General features: G+C 36.8%; 1 protein-coding gene across 1 annotated transcript in view; it reads right to left on the bottom strand.

Annotated features, from left to right (window-relative positions):
• Positions 1 to 409: 409 nt before the first annotated feature.
• Positions 410 to 19,566, bottom strand: part of kcnh7 (potassium voltage-gated channel subfamily H member 7) — a 46,533-nt gene continuing 27,376 nt past the window's right edge. Inside the window, exons 6-16 of the mRNA XM_028024450.1 lie at positions 18,129 to 18,554; positions 16,303 to 16,702; positions 15,941 to 16,140; positions 15,760 to 15,762; positions 13,789 to 14,041; positions 10,182 to 10,387; positions 9,574 to 9,661; positions 9,280 to 9,441; positions 7,505 to 7,661; positions 4,631 to 4,811; positions 410 to 3,664 (exon numbers count right to left, since the gene is read on the bottom strand). Of these exons, the coding sequence (XP_027880251.1) occupies positions 3,374 to 3,664; positions 4,631 to 4,811; positions 7,505 to 7,661; positions 9,280 to 9,441; positions 9,574 to 9,661; positions 10,182 to 10,387; positions 13,789 to 14,041; positions 15,760 to 15,762; positions 15,941 to 16,140; positions 16,303 to 16,702; positions 18,129 to 18,554 (2,367 nt within the window). The 3' untranslated portion in view covers positions 410 to 3,373. The remainder of the gene's footprint in view (positions 3,665 to 4,630; positions 4,812 to 7,504; positions 7,662 to 9,279; positions 9,442 to 9,573; positions 9,662 to 10,181; positions 10,388 to 13,788; positions 14,042 to 15,759; positions 15,763 to 15,940; positions 16,141 to 16,302; positions 16,703 to 18,128; positions 18,555 to 19,566) is intronic.

Raw genomic sequence — 19,566 nt, 5'->3', positions numbered from 1 at the left:
ATTTTGGACTTTTAAAGAAACAGTTGAAATATATCAGTATTTGTGTAATTTAGCAAGATGCACTTGAATGCCCTAATATATAAAACCTTTTGAATGAAAAAAAGAATTCTGCATTTTTTCCTTGACTGTATATTGTGGTTTGAAAACTCAATTTAGACGCCAGTAATTTACTTTGGAATGAATCCTTTTTCCTACACTTATGTTTTATTTAGGCACTTTTGATCAAAAGTAGGCTGACTTATTAATCCATATCAAAGCAAGAAAACTTAAATACAAACCATTTAGGCATCAAATTTAATCTGAAATAACAATGATAACACTGTTTTTAAAATAGAATAAATCAACATGTTGCAGAACACAGAGGAATGGAGAAAATTAATAATTTAAAATAAATAGTGAAAGACACAACTTCAACACTTTTTCATTTATTGCTTCCATAGTTTCAAAACAAGCATTATCTATTGTTTTACAGAATCTCATAAATAAATGATAGAGTAAAAAATACTATTTACATCATACAATAATATATTATTTATTTTACAGCTGTTCAATAATATTTAGTAAGGTAGATATTATCCCAAATAACATGGGCATACAATGGGATTCATGAATGTGATTTTGTTACTTATAAAGATGGCTGACTCATCATTTGGACTGGTTGTATAGGCACAAGTCCCTGTTTGGAGCCTTTTTTAGAACAGATCCTACTGTACGATTAAGTGAAATCCCATCTTTAATTTTGTCTTTTTCTGCCACATCATATCTTAACATACATAAAAAAAAACACATGTATGCTGACATCATTTTATGTTGTGCTACTTTGGGCTTGAAATCAGTGCAAAACAGTATATAAATAGAATTTACAACACATGCACTGCATCGTACTTGCGTGTCCGAGGCAGGGATAACAGCAGATAATCCTCAAATCTGCATGTTATGATATTTGCTCAAACAAGCATGCACGGTGCATTCTGGTTAATATAGTACAGTAGGTGCACATCAGTGATTGCAATAATAATAATGCACATCATTTAAATATATAGTGTACTGTGATGTATGTTGCAGTGCAATTATCCATAGCCCCTGAGTCACACTGCAAAGAATATAGGCATACAGCTAAGGATGAGAAAACTGTTCACAAACCTCAGTAGTAATGCTGAATCGCTCTAAAAGTTCTAGGAAATAGTTTGTGTAACCCACACAGTATTCAGACTACAGTATAGATGGGGTATAATGATCAGGTTCAGCAGTGACTGTTAAGGGTATCCATGTAGTCAGTATCATGCGATATCCCCTGTCTCAGGAGAGGAAATTTGCAGAATGCGTTTTTTTTTTCTTTTCCCCGCTGGCTTGTCAGACCCTTAGTGTCAGGTACTATGCAAAGATTTCAGAAAATGGAAAAAGAACCGCTGCGTCATCATTTTCCCTGCTGTAACAAAGTCACCTCCTCACACTTCAGGTTCTAATGAGGACACAAAGCAGTGCCAGGCCTTGCGTTGGCTCACGCCCTCAGTTTCAAAGTCTCAGGCTGCAGAGGGTCAACAGTTTGAACAAACATCTGTGCTCACCAGCTGCCTACCAGACTTGAAGAGACTGACGGCCTGTCAACAACCGGCATAAACAATGTTGGCCAAAAGCTTCATTTTTTTTGTCCTTGCTTTTTGCTTGAAACATTAACAATGATTGATAAAGTGCTACATGATTTGGCAGCAGGTTATACAGTAGATGCGTCCTAGTGAGTTATTAGAAAAATCACATGCTGGCCATTTTATTAGGTACACCTTTTGTGGCAAAGATTCATCAAGGTGCCAAAACCATGATTTTGATTCATATTGACATGACAGCATCATGCAGTTACTGCAGATTTGTCAGCTGCACATTCATGAAGCAAATCTCATGTTCTACCACATCCCAAAAGTGCTTTCTTAGATTGAGGATTTGTTGACTGTGGAGGAAGGTGGAGTTGAATGAAGTCATTGTGATGTTCAAAACAGTTGGAGATGATTTGGGCGTTGTTACTCTGAGCTTTATCCTCCTGGAAGAAGTCGTCAGAAGAGGGGTATGTTATGCTCATAAAGAACATGGTCAGCAATAGTACTCTATGCCTATGCTGGTTAGACAACGTTCATTTGGTACCCAGAAATTATCTCCAATACACCACCACCAACTTTAACTGTTGATGCGAGACAAGATGAATTCAAACTTTGATATTTACACCAAATTCTGACCCTACAATTTAAATATCCCTGCTGAAATTGTGACTCATTGGACCAGCCCGCAGCTTTCCAACCTCATATTGTTTAATCTTGCTGAGCTTATACTAACTATCCTCAGTATGCCAACTATCCTCATTTCAACATCCTGAGTATCCATGGATTACCGGTGCATTGGTAGCTTTCTGCTACCAGTGCACTCTTCTTTTCTACACAAGTGGCAGCCTGGCAGCAAACACCTGTCAGCTCGACTTACTTATGTCTTGCTTTTAATCCTATCTCTGCATTTAGGGAGTTTGTGTGACTCCCTGTCACCATCACTGTCTCCATCTGCCAGATCAGAAAAAAAAATATATATATTTTTAACAGTCAGTGATATTTTTCCGAAAATCTCACAAAAAGATGTTTATCAATCCCTCAAAAAACAAGATTTTAAATATAAAATGATTTGAGTCAAGTTTTGGAACAACTGACACGAGAGTAAATAAAAAACCTTGTATGTGGTGAAATAACGCAGAAGTTGCTGGTTTCTATGAGAGACCAGCAATTGTGTGAGGTAGGTCAGTCAGGTTTTCTTGTTTAGAAATGTTACAGAGTGACACATTGCTCTCTGATTGTCACATTGGTTTTCCCTGTATTGGTAAATAAATGTGTTAATGGTAAGACTGGTACATCTACCATCAGTAGATGATTGCTCTTCATTCTGGTTGACCCTGATCTGTTGTCCCACTCTTATGGAATATTAGGAAAAATCTTACAAAACTCTTAATATGCGAATTGTCTTTGCTCTAATAAAACCAACTGTTAATGACAATAAAAAAGTGTTGTCTAATAATAGCAGTTTCCTCTTAGTTAAATAGACTTCTGGCTTCATGTGGATTTTTAGGATAAAATGAGTTCACGTTTAAATATCTTATATCTTTTAAAAAGTGCCAAAATATGCAACTCTTGTTAGTTTCCTTCTTCCAAAAGGACAGAAAGAGAGGGAAAGAAACATTTTCACCACATGCACAATGAAATATATTCTCCTTTCTTTAGCATAGCCACTTTAAGATGCAAATGTCTGTGCCAGCATGCTGATAAAACAAACAAACAAAAGAGTGCTACTTATTAATTACAGCATAATAATTCCAATATTATCATATGGTGCTGCTGAGAATTTATGTCCTGGGAACCTCAGAGTCTGAGACATGTCTGTGGTGTCTTTCTGAGGTGTGGTCAGGGCCAGAGGGAAGCGCAGAAGAGCAGGAGGCAGATGAGGTTTGAGTTGGAAGAGGGATCAGCGCTGGCTGTTGATGTCCTGGGATCTGTTGTTCTTGCTGATGCATGTCTGCATGTCTTTGTTGAAAAAATGCTGTAAGGCTGTCCTCTATGGGTGCATTCACAATGGCCATGCTGGACACTGAGTCTTTGGATTCCTGAATGGTGCTCTCCAGTTTTTGGCTGAGGCCCTGAGAATAAAAATGAAGACATTGAAAATAGGCTTAGCATCTCAAACATACTGTGTGCTCTACAGTATATTTTCAATTCATACAGTCTCTTGCAAAAAAAACCAACAATTTTTCACATTTTGTCATGGTACAACCAGAAACCTGTGACAGAACGAAACAAAGTTCGTATTTGTGAGGTGAAAGAAAAATTATTCAGTTTTTAAATGTTTTACAGATAAAAATTGGTGAAGTTTTTGCAGCCTCTAAAACATTTTCTTTGGGGATGGCCCCTACATTTAGCTGCACCCACCTTCTCATCAACTTTTAGCATCCTTAGAGTATTTTGTTTTTTTTTTTACAATGTGGGTAGTGAGTGTAGGTAAAATGAAGTTTTCTGTAACTTTGTGTTTTGTACTCAGGCTACAAGAAAATCTATTTTGCTATTATCAACTAGAGCACGCTCTTCCACTTGTTTTTATTCTCAACTACAAAGCTTTGTGACTAACTTTAAGACAAACTTCTAATCCCTTTCTTTCAACAATTGTTTTTTTTTCTTGCCACCTTTTCATACAGGCTGAATTTGTTATTGGATAGTTGTCCTGTTGACAGATTCCTCCACCTGAGTTGCTAAGACTAATATTGACAAACAAAACTCTGGGGCCTATAGGTAAGCAAGATTTATCTTGAAATTACTTTGTACACAGGGATGTTACTTACTAATTCAGTGACCTGTAAAGCTTGTGTTAGTTGTCTACACAAGTGTACTACTAATTGATTCCATAGAGGGGTATCAGAGTAAAAAAATTATATAAAATCCATGTCACACTTTTTGGATTTCACCTATTGCTACTTGTTGAAATATATTAGAAAAAATCCCAACGCAAACCTAGAAGATTATGGTTGCAGCTTGACTTAATGTGATAACGTTCAAACAACATAAATACTTAAGCAAAATTTCAGACTTTTGAATGAAAAAAGCCTTCATACTTGAGTGTCTGTATGGCTGAATAAATGGCTTGCAGACAGAGCAACTGGCTGAACCTTCACAGCGGATCTTTGATATTCTGGACTGGCTGTCACAGTGCTGTAGGCGGGGGGTCCTAGAGTCGGCTGTCTCTGCAGCATCTGCAGGATGGTTTGAATATCTGATATCAAGTGCGACTCCAGCCTGAAACAGACCCAAAACAATGAATTAGCATTACCAAAACAAGAAAAGCTGAATGGGTGAGTCTAATAAAGGCTAAAAACACCCGGTGCATGTCACTGAGCGGTAGATGGAGCTTATGTGCTCTTTTCTGGAGGACTGATGAAGAGAATGTAAAGGTGTGGAAACACATGCTGGAAGACTAATACTGCTCCAGCAAGCAGTGATAATGAGCTTTGTGTGGGAGGTGTGTTCACCATTTATTGTGCAAATTTGTTTATTATATTTGTTAAGTCAATCTAATTAGGACCAGATATCACTCAATTATTTTATCTGAGGTACAATGAATTTCATAAGCATATTCCCTTTTATGTAACAAACTGATTTTGAGGGGCAGAGAGGGGGGCGTGAGTGGGGGGGGGGTTATTTTCAAGAAGCTTTCACAGAAAATATTACATCACCCCTTTTCCTTCCTCTGCCATATGCTTTCAGACATGTTAAGCCAGAAAAAACTCAACATGACAGAAAAGTGCTGCTGATCCTGCAGCCAGTGTGCATTAGGGAGAAAATAAGGTCAGGTATAGTGCAGTGGATGAGATGTTTTATTTGTGCACTGTAAAATGAGTTATCCTAGTTTTCAGGAACCATGATACCTTCTCACATTCGCTGCTACAATCCCAGCTAAAAATAACTCATGCAGTTCAGGTGGCTACAGTATATATGGACGATGTTACTCCTCATTCACAAAACGGTGAGAATAAAATGTCTGCTTATAGAAAACAGCCTGGAAAAACATTGATTATATTTTAAACTTTTCTTTCAGACTTTGTCCTTAGTCATCACTTTCTTTCTTCTCTGTTCTATTTAACACCTCTTAAAAATAGCACAGACTTTGCTCCAACTCATTCTCAAGTTTAATATGCTGTGGTTCTGTGGAGATGCAGTATATCCTGCTTCCAGTAGATCCAGCCTCCCACTCTGATTCCTACAACAGATTCTGCCAGCTTGTTGTCTTCCTCCACCTACTCATGAACATGCAATGCTCGGTTTCTGTCCTTTTAACAGCGTGGGAGGTGACAATGTAAAAATATTATGAACTACAGTATGTCATCCTTAAAGGAAAGTAGTGAAAAAACAACTTTGAAGTGGTAGTTGCATGAATATGGCTTCTGCCTCTTCTTCCCCCAGTGTCAGCTGAATATTTTTCTTAAATAGCTTTATGTTCAAGGTGACCACACAACATAGAAGTCAGTAATTGTCATTTAGCATAATATGTGCATTTATGCCTATTTTCATCACTTTAAACATTAAGAATGTTTATTTTGCTAATTAGTCCAGTTTGCAGGTGTGCACTGTCAATGCATTTGGTTAGTTTGTCTTTCATATACTGGTGTTCAGCGATCTACAAGGTCCCTGGGAGCCTTGGCCAAACCAAAAATGGTGGCCAGGTTTCAAAGCAGCTAAATAAAAAAGGGGCTTATTGGATTGCACCGCTAGCTCACGCTAAAGAGGCATAAATGTGTATTCTTTAGTTTAAGTAGCTTTTTGTATGTTGTTAGCAGTTTGTATTTAGGGTCCATGTCCAAGTTTTGTTAGAGATATGAATCATCTTGTGTTTCGTTACCCCTTGTCAGATTTATTTCAGGTTGGTAAGTTCAGTTTTGTCTGAGTTCAAGTTTGTTCATTCAGCATCTTTCAGAGGCTATGGAGTGATTTGTTTGTGTAAATATAACATCAGAGTTACATAAAAGAAGCTATGTTTTTTTTTTTTTACATGACGTTTCCCAACTCAACTTTCAAGCTGTAGTGGCAGTTTTTTTTTTCTCCTATTTTTTCTCTGCTATCTCAAATCTAATTTAAGATCACCTGTGTGAATTGCGTTTGTAATTTCAGTGTTTTTACCTTATGATGCAAACATGTACGAAAAATATATTTTGGAAATTTCTTTAGTAGCACAAATTTGTTATGTCAGTCTGAAATTTAGGACATTTTTGGAACTATCCTCTGGCTTATGCATTGTCATACACAGGGTTTAAAAATAGTTAATGGGCACTTATTATGATGCTTCCTTCAATTTTGCATTGCCCATAAGTCTATTCTAGTCTAATGGCCTCACCACATCTTATAACCTATAATGTTCTTAGAAATTCATCACCATAGAAGTTTATGTGTAATCTGTAAAACTAAATGAGCAATAATACATTTTTCTAACCCTGACCTAAGCCATTAATTAATGGAAAATCTCTAGACATTAACATCAGCACCAGCTGACTTGTTTTCTAGAGGATAAATTCACATCGCCTGACAATTACTCATAACTTGTTCAGTTTTTATTTACATATAGCTTTAGCATCTAACTTTGTAAATTTTGCATGCACTTCAACAACTTTTAGCTATGTTAGGTTTGTTCTTATTTCTTCTGATTTAGATAAATTCTCACTCTTTGCTATTGTGCCTCACCACATATAAATATAGGTGCCCTGAGATTTCTGTCCTATATCTGTCCAAACAAAGATAGCAGCTGCAACCTCCACTTCATTAAAAGAATGAATAGAAAAAAATCCACACAGATTTCTATCTATATCTTTGTTAAAAAAAAAACAAAACAAAAAACATATGTTTGTATGAACAAATAAAGTTTCCACTCCAATTAATTCATAAAGTACGGCAGAAAAATTAGGATGGACCTTCATTTTGCTGACTCTAAAAATTTGTACCTGTTTAAGTGCTCCTGAAGCTGACCTAAGCGTTGTTCCACCTCGCCATATGTGATTTCGCTGGCAGAATTATCGTCCTCTCTCTGGTCCTGGATCTGTGCTGACTCATCCAGGTAGTCCTCAGGCTTCTTACAGGCCCATTTATCACAGCGCAGATCTGGACAACCACACCAACACATGTGCTTTACATTTTTCATATGTGGCTCAGAACAACGTTCTCACCACACAAAAAGAAAACCAAAATAGAACGTAATTAATCTTTGCTCCAGAGCTGTGTGTAGGTTTGTCCTTGTAATCTATCAAGCTTTTGTTGCAGGTGGACTCTGCAACAAATGTTTGCCCTGTTGTTATCTCTGCTGGGCACACGGCAGTTTCCTGCCGGCTGTCCTGTGATATGTGCTGTGCCCCCTTTTGTGGGTTTAAACAACGACCAGGCTAGTTCAACAATTTTATCTGAAAGAGTCTTCTTTGCAGGTGGGTTTGTCAAAGCATGAGCTGCACAGATTAAATGCAGACCAGTCTTCAGATTTTTTTCACTCAGATCTCCAACTGCCTTCAAAGGAGAGAATAACTTTTTCTGAAAAGGAACCTCAAGATGACTGGAATAGGTTGTCTTTAGGGTCCATATTTTAGATTATAATAAATAATACTTTTTTGCAGGGGTGTAATGATAAACAAATTTCTAGCTAATATTTTCAGTTCAACCCTTTCAAATTAGCTCATTTGTCTACTCAACAAAAACCTCCTTGTTTTAAACCTGAACATAAGCAGAATGTTTGTTTAATGCATCCATCACTCTACTTTGAAAAATGTCACCAAATAGTACCAAAGCATAACAAAATAGAAACATTGCCCACCTATAGTTAAATTCTGCTATTTGAGAGAATTAAGCAATTAATAATTTATTGTAACCTTTCATGGTCTTCTTAGTCGATAGTATTCCAATCTTCCTGAAGGTCATTCAAATGTTTTGTTCTTCAGCTCATTCATCAATAATTTTCAAATTTGTACCAGTCGATTGTTAGAGAATTATTCTTGTGTGTGTGTTAATCCATCTAATTCTGACCGATGAATCATTCACTCGTAAAAAAGCTCCTTTTAATCCAAACAGATGAACCAGCATTGTGTCCACACATAACAGACAGCTTTGCAAAGGACCAATTTAATTTGAATTCAATTTTTTGATATCTGATGGGCTGATTGTCAAAACTGTTAATTAAATTTAAGAACACTACTCAACAGAGTTTGACAATGTTATTCTAGCATAATAAATGATTTCCAAATAGGTATTAGCATCATGTGAAGGAGGATTCATCTCTCAAGTCCTGTTTCAGATCTTTGTTAGACTTTTTCCCCTGAGCTTATTAAGACTTTTCACTGCTGATAGTTTTTTCAAGCCTGATACTTTTCCTTTGTGTCCTCCATTTGCCTGGTTTCTTCAGTTTTTAAGCACCCACTGCACAATCAGCTGTCATGTTCTGATGCGAAAACCAGACAATCAATTAGTACTCCAAAGAAAAGCTTTGGGAACCTTCAGAAAACCTGGAGAACAAATGATCAATACAATTGTAAAAGATCACAAGAAAGTCTGACTTCCTGGAAATAAAAATCAATGCCAAGACATTTGTCAAAAAAATTGGGAGGTCAAAGTAATTTTTTAAAATCACACACCCGTTCATCTTTAAGGTCATATCCACTTCAAACCCAGTAAATTCTCAGAAATAGCTTGCAGATAAAATTACTTCTCTTCTACAGTTATAAATAGGTTATCTTACCTTCTATAGAGGGTCTTCTGTCTAAGCCGTCTCTCACAATAAGGTCCGAGTCCAGGACTGGAACACTGAGTGAGGAAGAACCCAGGGCCATCGGGCACTTTTTCAGGCAGGAGTTAGCGCCTTTCTCTTTTTGAATATCCTTATCTGCTTCTTTGTTTTCCTCTGAGGGAAATTAATCAAGAAGTCAGTGGGAAAAACAACAGGGTATATTTCACATAGATCACAGATTCTTAAAAAACAACAATAAAGAGCACATTTCTAATAGTTGTGAATGCTTTGCAAGTCTTTTCTAACCTGTAGGTATATCTGGGGTGAACGAGATTCTTCTTTTCATGCTTCTATTATCATCAGCATCTGGATCACCCTCTTGGACACCAACAGACTAAAAAAAGTAGATTGAATTAACTAAATAAAATGGTCAATATTTTTAATAATTCAGAAGTTGTGCAAAAAGGTTAGAATCTAACAAATGTTCAATAGTTGAAAACACAAAACACCGTTCTGTTCAGAAGTTTATGTATGCTCATAACTGGCAAAAATGTTATACATATTTTAATTACTTTTAAGCATTTGTTTTAGTGGGTCAGACTGAAGATAAAACATACAACTTTTTTGATTTACAAAAACAACTGAGTTGGGTGCACAAGTTGGAATTTATTGTAGGGGAACTGTGTGGTTTAATTTTAGCAAGCTGAAGAAAAAAACTCAAGCATCTATTTCTTGATTTTAGAACTCACTTGAGTAATTTGTTGCAATTTGTTGTGTAATTCCACAGCAAAAGAAGAAGGGCTCAACTGTAAAATTAATGGCCCAAAAAATAATGACACAGATAAACTTAAGGAGCATACACAAACTTATGAGTGAATCTGTGTGTTTTCTTAAACGGCTTTAAGCGTTTCAACCTTTGTTGGATCATCTCTGAGGTTGAAGGTAAGCTCCAGGTTGTTGAAGAAATAGTCAGAGAATTCTGGGTACATATCCAGCACCTCCAGCAGGTCTTCTCTCTGAATGGTACTCAGGTCGCAGTAACACAGAGCACGCACATCTGCATTGGACTTCCCAGGTGTGGTGTAAAGATGGATCATTTCTCCAAATATATCATTTTTTCCTGTTAAGGGTACACAAGAGATAAAATTAGCAAAAGGGAGAAATACTTCCTCTTTACCTATGTGCTGACACAGAAGAATTTGTGTTAGATTTCCAGTGGGACATCTAACTGTTTGTTGTTTATCTCCAAAGGGCAGAGGAGGTGCTTCTTTTTTGTGGTTAATGAAAATCAAACTGGGTCTCCTCTCTCTGAAGATGGTCTCCCAAGGCCTGGGCATCAGCTGCCTTTCTATCTTTGATCCATTATTCATCCTGAGGAATACGCACCAACACAAATCAACTTTGATGTGCGGTAAAAGAGAGGGCGGCTGGTGATTGACACACATTACTTGTTGTGCACTTCAAAGGAAATATTTGAGTAGGAGACAGTGCCTAATAAAGCCAGTTCTTCAGCAAACTCTCATAATATCATGGAATCTGCTGTACAATAGGCTTAGTTTTCAATAGGTGATACAAAAAAATCCCTTTTACAAAAATAGAGACCCATTTCTGCAAAGGACAAGAGGTCTAGTCTAAAGGCCATCATGAAAAATCCCTTTGTTGCAGTGTGGGGTTCACTAAATGCCAACTGTGTAAGCAGGGGTTCAGGAAAAAGAGATATGATACGCTGGCTGCCAGTGCTCCGTTCACAGCACGCACCAGACACTTTTCTACTGCAGAGGCAAACCGCACACAGAGTGATACATTTCTCCCCAACAAGCAGCTCTCAACACAAGGATTTAGATAATTGTTAGCGCAGCAGACTAATTTCACACCAATGCAACCAGCTTTACATTAGTAGGAGAGAAAAAAGTATCTGGGCATTATGAGCATATCCAGTATAAGGTATAGAGACTTAATGAGGATAGAAAAAAAAACCCATATCATTCCATGTCTCCAAATTAGAGGAAAAAAATCACTATTGACCACAGTATATAGTGCCTTACAAGAACTTTTTTCACATTTTCATGTAATAACCCCCTATATCAGAGCATTGTTCACACAAGTCATCTGGAAGTGGAAAGCTTTTGTCAAAACTGCAGACCAAGACAGGGAAAGCATTATGGTAACTTTGGAGTATCTGCATAGAACCACAGGTCAGTTGGGGAAATATGTTGAGCAGGCAACTATCAGTCATCCCCTCCAGAAATGTTGCCATTATAGAAAATTGGCAAGTTTGTTCAATTGCTGTGAAGAAGCCAAATCCCACCCCACATGCAAGTTGCCACATGCTACACAGAGACCTAAATCTAATTAAGGATCTTTGGCACAAGCTGAAAATTGATGTTTAGCGATCTTAAAAACTGACCTAAATTCTGATGTTTTGCAAAGGAAAAATGGCAAACCATGTGCAAAGGTTGTCAAGACATATCCTTGAAGATTTATAGCTGGAATTGCATCCAATTCTGACTCTACCAAATATTCTCTCAAGGGGCTGAATACAATTAATATCACACTTTTCAAACAATCATTTGTAAATAGTTTTTTTTAGAAAACCTGATATCTTCTTTTTTCCACTAAACTATTCGGTACCTTCTTTTGATCTGTTCCATTAAATCACCATATAATACATTAAACTTTGTGGTTGTAACATAAACAAATAAAAAATCTGTTTATATTTGCATTTGGTTAAAAATGTCATCTTATTGTATTAATGCTGTTTGCAGTAGAAAAATATTTATTAGAGTCTTTACAGTAATCAAGACATTTGTTTTCATGCCAACTTTTAGTTGTCAAATAACTGTTTTAAGTACAAAGACATTCGGGGATACAGTGGAAACTTTAACTGAACACATCTGAATATTTTTTTTTTACAAATCAGAATTCTGCATAGATATCCAGATTTTCTCTTCCAACCAAACAGTTGGGAAGAGAACGGCTCAGGAGGTAAACGTGTTAACCTCCTGAGCCGTCAAGCTGCACTCCTCTAGCAAACCTGGCTCAGTGTTATCAGTAGGCTTCATGTGTGGCTGCTGAATGTGAGCTGTCTACCCTGTTGTGGTTTTCCTGCTTTTGCTGCAGCTGTCACAATACCAGCAAAGAAGCCGATGGCGATATGGTGGCTCTCCCTTACAGAGCCATCAAAGAGATGAGAAATGTAATGCTACTTTTTGCAGCCTAAATGAGACAAAGCTGTTGTACCATGCAACATAAATATGCACAATGTTAGTGTGATGCACATTATTATAAATTGTTTCCAGCCAGGGAACGATTTATTATTAGATTCAAGCCCAGTGACAGTGATGTGAGTGCTAGCACAGACTGTAAAGTCACTGACCTGATCTTGATGCAGCCTTGCCTAAATGTGTGGGAGTTGTGTCGGAAAGTGAGTCCACAGAAATCTGTATTCCCTAAAATGGAGAATCTCCTAGTAATTTTCCTGATATCCTAATGGAAGTACTGTAGTTACTCCTTCAAATAAATAATATTTTCCACCTCTACCATTTCTCCATTGTCTGTATCATGTATGCTACAACAAGTGGTTTTAGTGTCTTTATAGTTTTGTGTTATTTATTTGATGAAATACTTCTAGCTTTTTGTTATTACAAAAATTACTGCTATTCTGATTGTGTTTCCCATTTCTGATAGGTGTGATTGGGGAGTTTCAGCATATTGGAATAGAACGGACTGTTTTCTTCACACACACATACAACCTGTAAATTTTATCTGCCATTATTTATCTATAATCCATTCCCTAACATTCTTATATATTCTGTATAATCTGTGCATATAGCTTCCATATTTATATTTATACACAATATCTATATCTTTTGCTATAACCCCTTATAGTCCATACATACATAGTCTTGTACATCTGTAAATAAATATTATATCTTGTAGAGCACTTCTGGATAGATGCAAACTACATCTCGTTCCTTGTACTTGTGACAGTGCAATGACAATAAAGTTGAATTCTATTCTATTCTATTCTATTCTAAAATAGAATATAATATACTTTATTTATCCTTAAGGAGATCAATAGTTTAATTTCTTTCAGTTTTCATGGGAAAACAGCTTTTACATGTAAAATTTTAAATTACAAATTCTGCGTTTGAACAAATAAAATTTCTTTTCAGAGGTTTCACTGTGTTTCCTGTTACAGGAGATAATATTGACATTTTGCAGATGATCAAAATGTCATCTTATTGCAAAAGAGTTGAGGATTTAATGTTTAACAGAGACTGTCACCACATGCATAAATCATTCAACTCTCTAGCAAAAGGTCAGACAAATACAATCTTTATGCAACTCAGTTTACACTGCCCATAGCATTGCAGTCCATCCATCCATCCATCCATCCATCCATCCATCCATCCATCCATCCATCCATCCATCCATCCATCTATCCACCAAATTAAAAAGAGCTATAATGGATTTTGCAAAACTGCAGTAAAAATATAGTAAATTAAAATGTATATTTACCTAGAATGGCTACCACAATGTCATCCTTTAGTATCTCAATTGAGCCCCGTGACAGAAAGTAGAGAGCTGTTAGAACATCGCCGCTGTGGACCAGAGTGTCTCCAGGAGGAGCATGAGTGGTTCTGAAGCGCATGGCCAAGGCCCTCAAGCACCCTTTGGTTGCCCCTTGAAAAGCTTTACAGTTCTCTAGAAGATTTTTGTTAAGGTGGAGGCAGATATCTGCCTGCAGGCATTCAGGAAAACCTTTCAACACCTGTGACACACAAACAACTCTGTCAGCAAAATGCTCAAAAATAGTTTATATATCATACAGGAATGCTTTAATAATCTATGTCCTACAAAGTGGAAGCTGTCCTCAGTTACAAGACAAATAACTGCACTTTCACTAAGGAAGAAAAGGATATTGAGATTTGAAGATAGTACAATACACCAGAAAAAAACCACAAAAAAAAAAACAACTGAGAAAGAATCCAAAAGAAAATGCAAATTATAACATATTTTGTGAAATCAAGAATTCATTTCGCAAACTATACTAAAATAGTAAATAGCTCCTCAGAAACCATAGCTGTTGTAGTTTTTAAAATCTTTATGTGTTGATTCTTTACATTTTTTTGGCCTGTGCAGATTATGTACTTTGTAGACATTCCAGCAGCCAAAAGCACTAATGTGTCCATATTTGCTTATTTCATTATGTCATTTTGCTCACTAATACTATTATCTAAACCAATATGATGATCATTTTTAATAGTAGGTTTTCAACTTAAAATATAAAACACTATATCACAATGTAAATGTACAAATAGAAATCGGCTAGTTTGAAAAAAAAAAAAAATTTTATGGGACAATTTGATGAATTTAAGGTATCTAGCTAATTATTTAGTCCAAATCTCTGTCTATCTGACATGACTGACTTTTAGTCAAAGATGATTGCTATTGTTTGATCAATATGGAATTGAGTTGATCTATACATTTTATTCATGTATAGTAATATACAGTATATCTAACTAATTTTGTGTAGTACTTTGGTCAGCCAATGTTTATGTGCTGCAACAACAAACTACATAGATTTGAATCTTTTATAGATTTAAGTAAAATTTTCTTGCAGTGAACTGATTTATTTATTTAAGGATGTTTCAGAGAAAGTCAAATGAAACAGTTTCTTTATATTTTCTCTTTTTCTTTTTTATTATTTGTTGATCAAGAAGCTGACCAAAATGCATAACCTTTTATCTCATATGTCAAACATTTTATATTTTGAGCAGGCATCTTCATTCAGGGGTAATCGAGCTTACTTTGCTAAAAAGACTGAAGCATGGGCATGAAAACAGCTTAAGACTAAAGTGAACCATCTTAAAACAACTCCAATGTTAAAGAGGTCTTCATCTTGTTTTAATAACAGAACAATGAATATATTTTCAGTCAGCGAAAACAGTTAAATAGGGTAAAACTAAATTATTACTTTTCAATTAAGCCTTTGTAATAGTCTTTTTACATTTACAAAAGTCAGTTGGTTGCACATGTTCATATATTGCACATGTACAACAAACTGAGCCGTCCAGCACCCACTACTAGATTTATGGTAAATCAAGTTATCTACAGCAATTAAGACATTAACCACTTATGACAATATAACAATCTGTAATTATATGGATTATTTCCAATCAGGTTTAAGCAAAATGTTAAAAAAAAGTACCGTAATAGTACTATGGTGGGAAAATATAGTAAACATAATTTATATTATTTATCTGAATTACTAAGTATTTTTACCCATCCAAGTAGCATCCTAAATATAGCTCTAACAAAAAGAAAGTAAAACCATTTTAGCTCTGAATAAAATATTTAAATTTACCACGAATATATAACATGAACTCCAATAACATGAATTAAATGGCTTTGAAATACGATTATGTCTTTTCTTTAAGGAATATTCAAATAGATTATAGACAAAACAAATGGCGCAAATGGATGTACCTCCTGCTCTTACCAATGAGGAGATGACAGTCCAGATGTGGCGCAAAGGAAAGAAAGAAAGCTCTTTTTAGCATCCTAAACAGTCATTAATGCAAGGACGGATAAATGCAAGTATTTCTTTTTATTTATTTATTTTTTGGTTGGTTGATTGGTTATTCTTTTTTTTAATTTTTTTATTTACCGTGTTCATGTCAATTCCATTGGTGTAGGTCCATGAGTGCTGGAAGTACTCTTCTAACCGTTGCCTGAGAGGGTTTGGGATCTGGTGAAAGCGGATAAACTCCTTGACCCGTAACATTTGAGCATGGTAGCGGGCTGTCCCAGAGTACAGTCTCTGGATGATGGCAGAGACGTTTCCAAAAATACTGGCATACATGAGGGCTGAAATAAAGACACTGATCAAAAAAGGTGCTGAAACTTAGAACATAATTTAAACAATATTTATAAGAACAGAGATACATTAATCAAGGCTTATGCCTAATAAAATCAAGAGGGTTAAATGTAAATGAGAAAAAACAAAGATGGATAAGCAGCAATACTTACAACCAATTAACATGACACATATGGAAAAGATCTTCTCTGAGTTGGTATTGGGGGAAACATTCCCAAAGCCCACACTTGTGAGACTGCTGAAAGTGAAGTAAAGGGCGGTGACATACTTGTCCTTGATGGAAGGACCAGAGTTAGGATCGCTGTAGTTGTATCTCTTCCCTATGGACAATGCCAAATTGTCGAGCCAGCCAATCTTGTGCTCTAGGTAGGGCTTCTCCACATTGCCGATAGCATACCATATACAGGCCAGCCAGTGGGCAATTAGGGCAAAGATACACATGAGCAACATCAGAACAGCAGCTCCGTACTCAGAGTAACGGTCCAGCTTTCTTGCGACACGCACCAATCGTAGGAGCCTCGCTGTCTTTAGTAGGCCAATGAGAGTGGTTGTCTGCAGAAAATCCACATGAAGAAAGATTGTCAGCACTTACGTGGCAGTAGTCTGTATGTTAGCATTATCAATTCAAATTACAGTCAGTCTGCACTTTCCTGGAAATTACGTCATCTTATACATAGACAAAGAATGAAATGCATAATGACACAGTATTAAGTATCATGGTTGAGGGATGCTTGATTTGGCTAAAGTTAGGGTCAGTACACCCTCAGATGTGGTGACATGGATAAAGAGCCGTAATACTGAAAGATCCAGCATCGTAAGAACCCAGGAACAAAATAAACATGTCAGCGGTACCTCTGAACACTACATGGATAGTGTGATACTTTATTGAACTGAGCTGCTGATCAAAGTTAATTAAACAATCAATGGAGCTAAATACAGGCCAATTCTGGCAGAAAGCTGCAAACGCTATATAATACTCCTTAGCAAAACTTGGAAATTAGTCTTCAGTCAATCGGAATGTATATATACTGTATATATATGTGTATAATATGTTTCTATGATACATCTACATTTCTTACTACAGTATATCAGTCTTTTGATACGACACTAGAATCACATTTTACACATCTTATTCTAAAATTAATGTTTGCCATAAGTATTTATAGGTTATAGCTGTCTTATTAAGCTTCTAAATTAAATGAGCCTCATAAAAACCATCTGCTTTCCTTGTGTTCCCTTCGTGAGTGAGAATGAAGCCGAGTTGAATTTCTCATGATCAGTCTAAAATTTATAAACACTAAAGCTGAGAAGCTATAAATAGAAGTTGTGAACTGAGATGTCATCATAATGTCTCAATTACAGTGACAATTTGCTGAAGCCAGACATGTTTTTTCTTTTTGTGAAAGGAAAAAATAAAATTAGAAACCCATTTCCTTTTTGATTTGTTGTGATCCAGTGAAATGACTCAGCACTAGCAGCAGCAGTGATAGAAAAGATGATTATTGTCTATAATCAGGAGCTTTTCTGGTGTAATGGAGTGGCCACAAAGCACGATAAAGCCCTGAAGTGGATCCAGAGCCTTAGGGGAAATCTCCTGCCAGACAAACAAGCTGACAGAGCTGGCAGCCAGCCTGCCAATGACCATCTAACATGGCCAGCTGTGTACATAACTCTTCTGGTCGGGTCCTCACATAAATGCACCATTGATTGCGATTCGGTAAGCCATTAATCCATGTAAATGGATACCAGAATGAGGACCATTCAGAAAAAAAGGAGATATAAAGAAATACACTAAGGGAGAAAAACATCAAATTTGAAGTAATCCTTTCATATCCCAGAGGAAAATTCCGGCTTTAAGGAGCTCCCCTTGGGAACTAGTCCAGTTAATAGAGCAAACATCCCATGGATGATGTGAGAAAAGCTCAAAGGCATTATAAATGGGTACAAAAATACAGACTACACATTAAAAACAACAGACCTCATCAGATCCCGAGCCAAAGATCAGAAGATCAAAGGGGATCGCTGCAACCATATCGATGAGGAACCAGCCTTTGAAGTAATGGATCGCTATCTTAGCTGGATGGCTAACCACTTCCTCGTTGTGGTTAACATAGGTGGTCCTGAAGTTTATGAGGATGTCAATAATGAACATGATGTCCACCATCAAATCCACTACATTGAGAGGGCTGCAGGAGTAGCCACATTCACGTCTCCTCTGCTCCTCCTGGTCATTGAGTAGGAAAGCAGCAGAGTAAGGAGTGAGGATTGCTGTGTAGATGACCAGCAACAGGATCAGCCAGTCCCATACTGCTTTAAAGGGGCTGTAGTGAAGGATGGTGAACTTATCAATGCGAGGCGCCTGCAGTTTGTACTCTGGAAGTACATCGGCTCCAAGGGAAAGGACCTGGAGAAGTGGAAAGAGAGGCAGTTTAACACGACTCCTCTCACTACTATTCAAATATAGAATTATAGAATTTAATTTCTAGTAAAATTCTGACAGGTTTATTGTTTCTTACAGCTTAGTCAAGATTTCTTAGTCAATTAAATCAAATTTATAAAGTAATTTTAACAGTTCAGAGACCTAAAGGATAACAATAAATCAACTAGTTCACTGGTCACTTGATTAACTGAGGAAAAGAAGAAATATTGTCATGCAGTCTCTTTAATGAGCAAAACGTGATTGATTTCTTTTTAAGATGGATGAACTCTGGCTTGACTGTAGTTTGTCATAGGTGTTCAGGGGGATGGGTTGTTCTCTCATTTCCTTTTAGTTTATTTTCAAATGTTAGACAAAGATGGGATTCTCTAAAAGCAGAAAATAGCGTATCAGCAATAATGGGGGCCCTGGATCTCTTTCTTTGGTCTGTTCTTCTCAGCACATACACATGGATTATAAATTTGGCCATGCCACCCATCATTAAGAAGTGCCTCAAAACCTCACATCAAAATGTAAGAAAGTATTTAATCAAGATGGTGGCATGTATGTTGAAAGAAGTTTAAACATAGGATTTCTAAGCATGTCACTAACAAAATTGTGCAATGTCAAATCTGCCAGTATTGCATTATACATTAATGCAGTGGTCCCCAACCTTTTTAGTACCTCGGACCGGTGGAGACTTCGGAAATTTGCGGGACCGGGGTGGGGGGCAGCTATTGCTGCTATTTCTAACTCATTCTGCTGCTTGTGGGCTCAATGTTGGCGCACAAGACGTAAACGACAGAATCCGGTTAAAGGATTTTAAAAATAAAAGATCCTCCAGACTCAACACATAAAACGGAAGTATTTAATTATTTCTTGTGTGGCCCAGTACCAATTGGTCCACGGACCGGTACCGATCCGCGGCCCAGGGGTTGGGACCACTGCATTAATGCATGCATGCCAATATCCTCCAGCTGGGTGGAATTTCACCACCTTC

The sequence above is a fragment of the Xiphophorus couchianus genome, chromosome 7 (assembly GCF_001444195.1).
Source record: "Xiphophorus couchianus chromosome 7, X_couchianus-1.0, whole genome shotgun sequence".
NCBI classification, from domain to species: domain Eukaryota; kingdom Metazoa; phylum Chordata; class Actinopteri; order Cyprinodontiformes; family Poeciliidae; genus Xiphophorus; species Xiphophorus couchianus.
The sequence above is the reverse complement of the archived record's forward strand: the minus strand, read 5'-3'. Positions and strand labels throughout refer to the sequence as shown.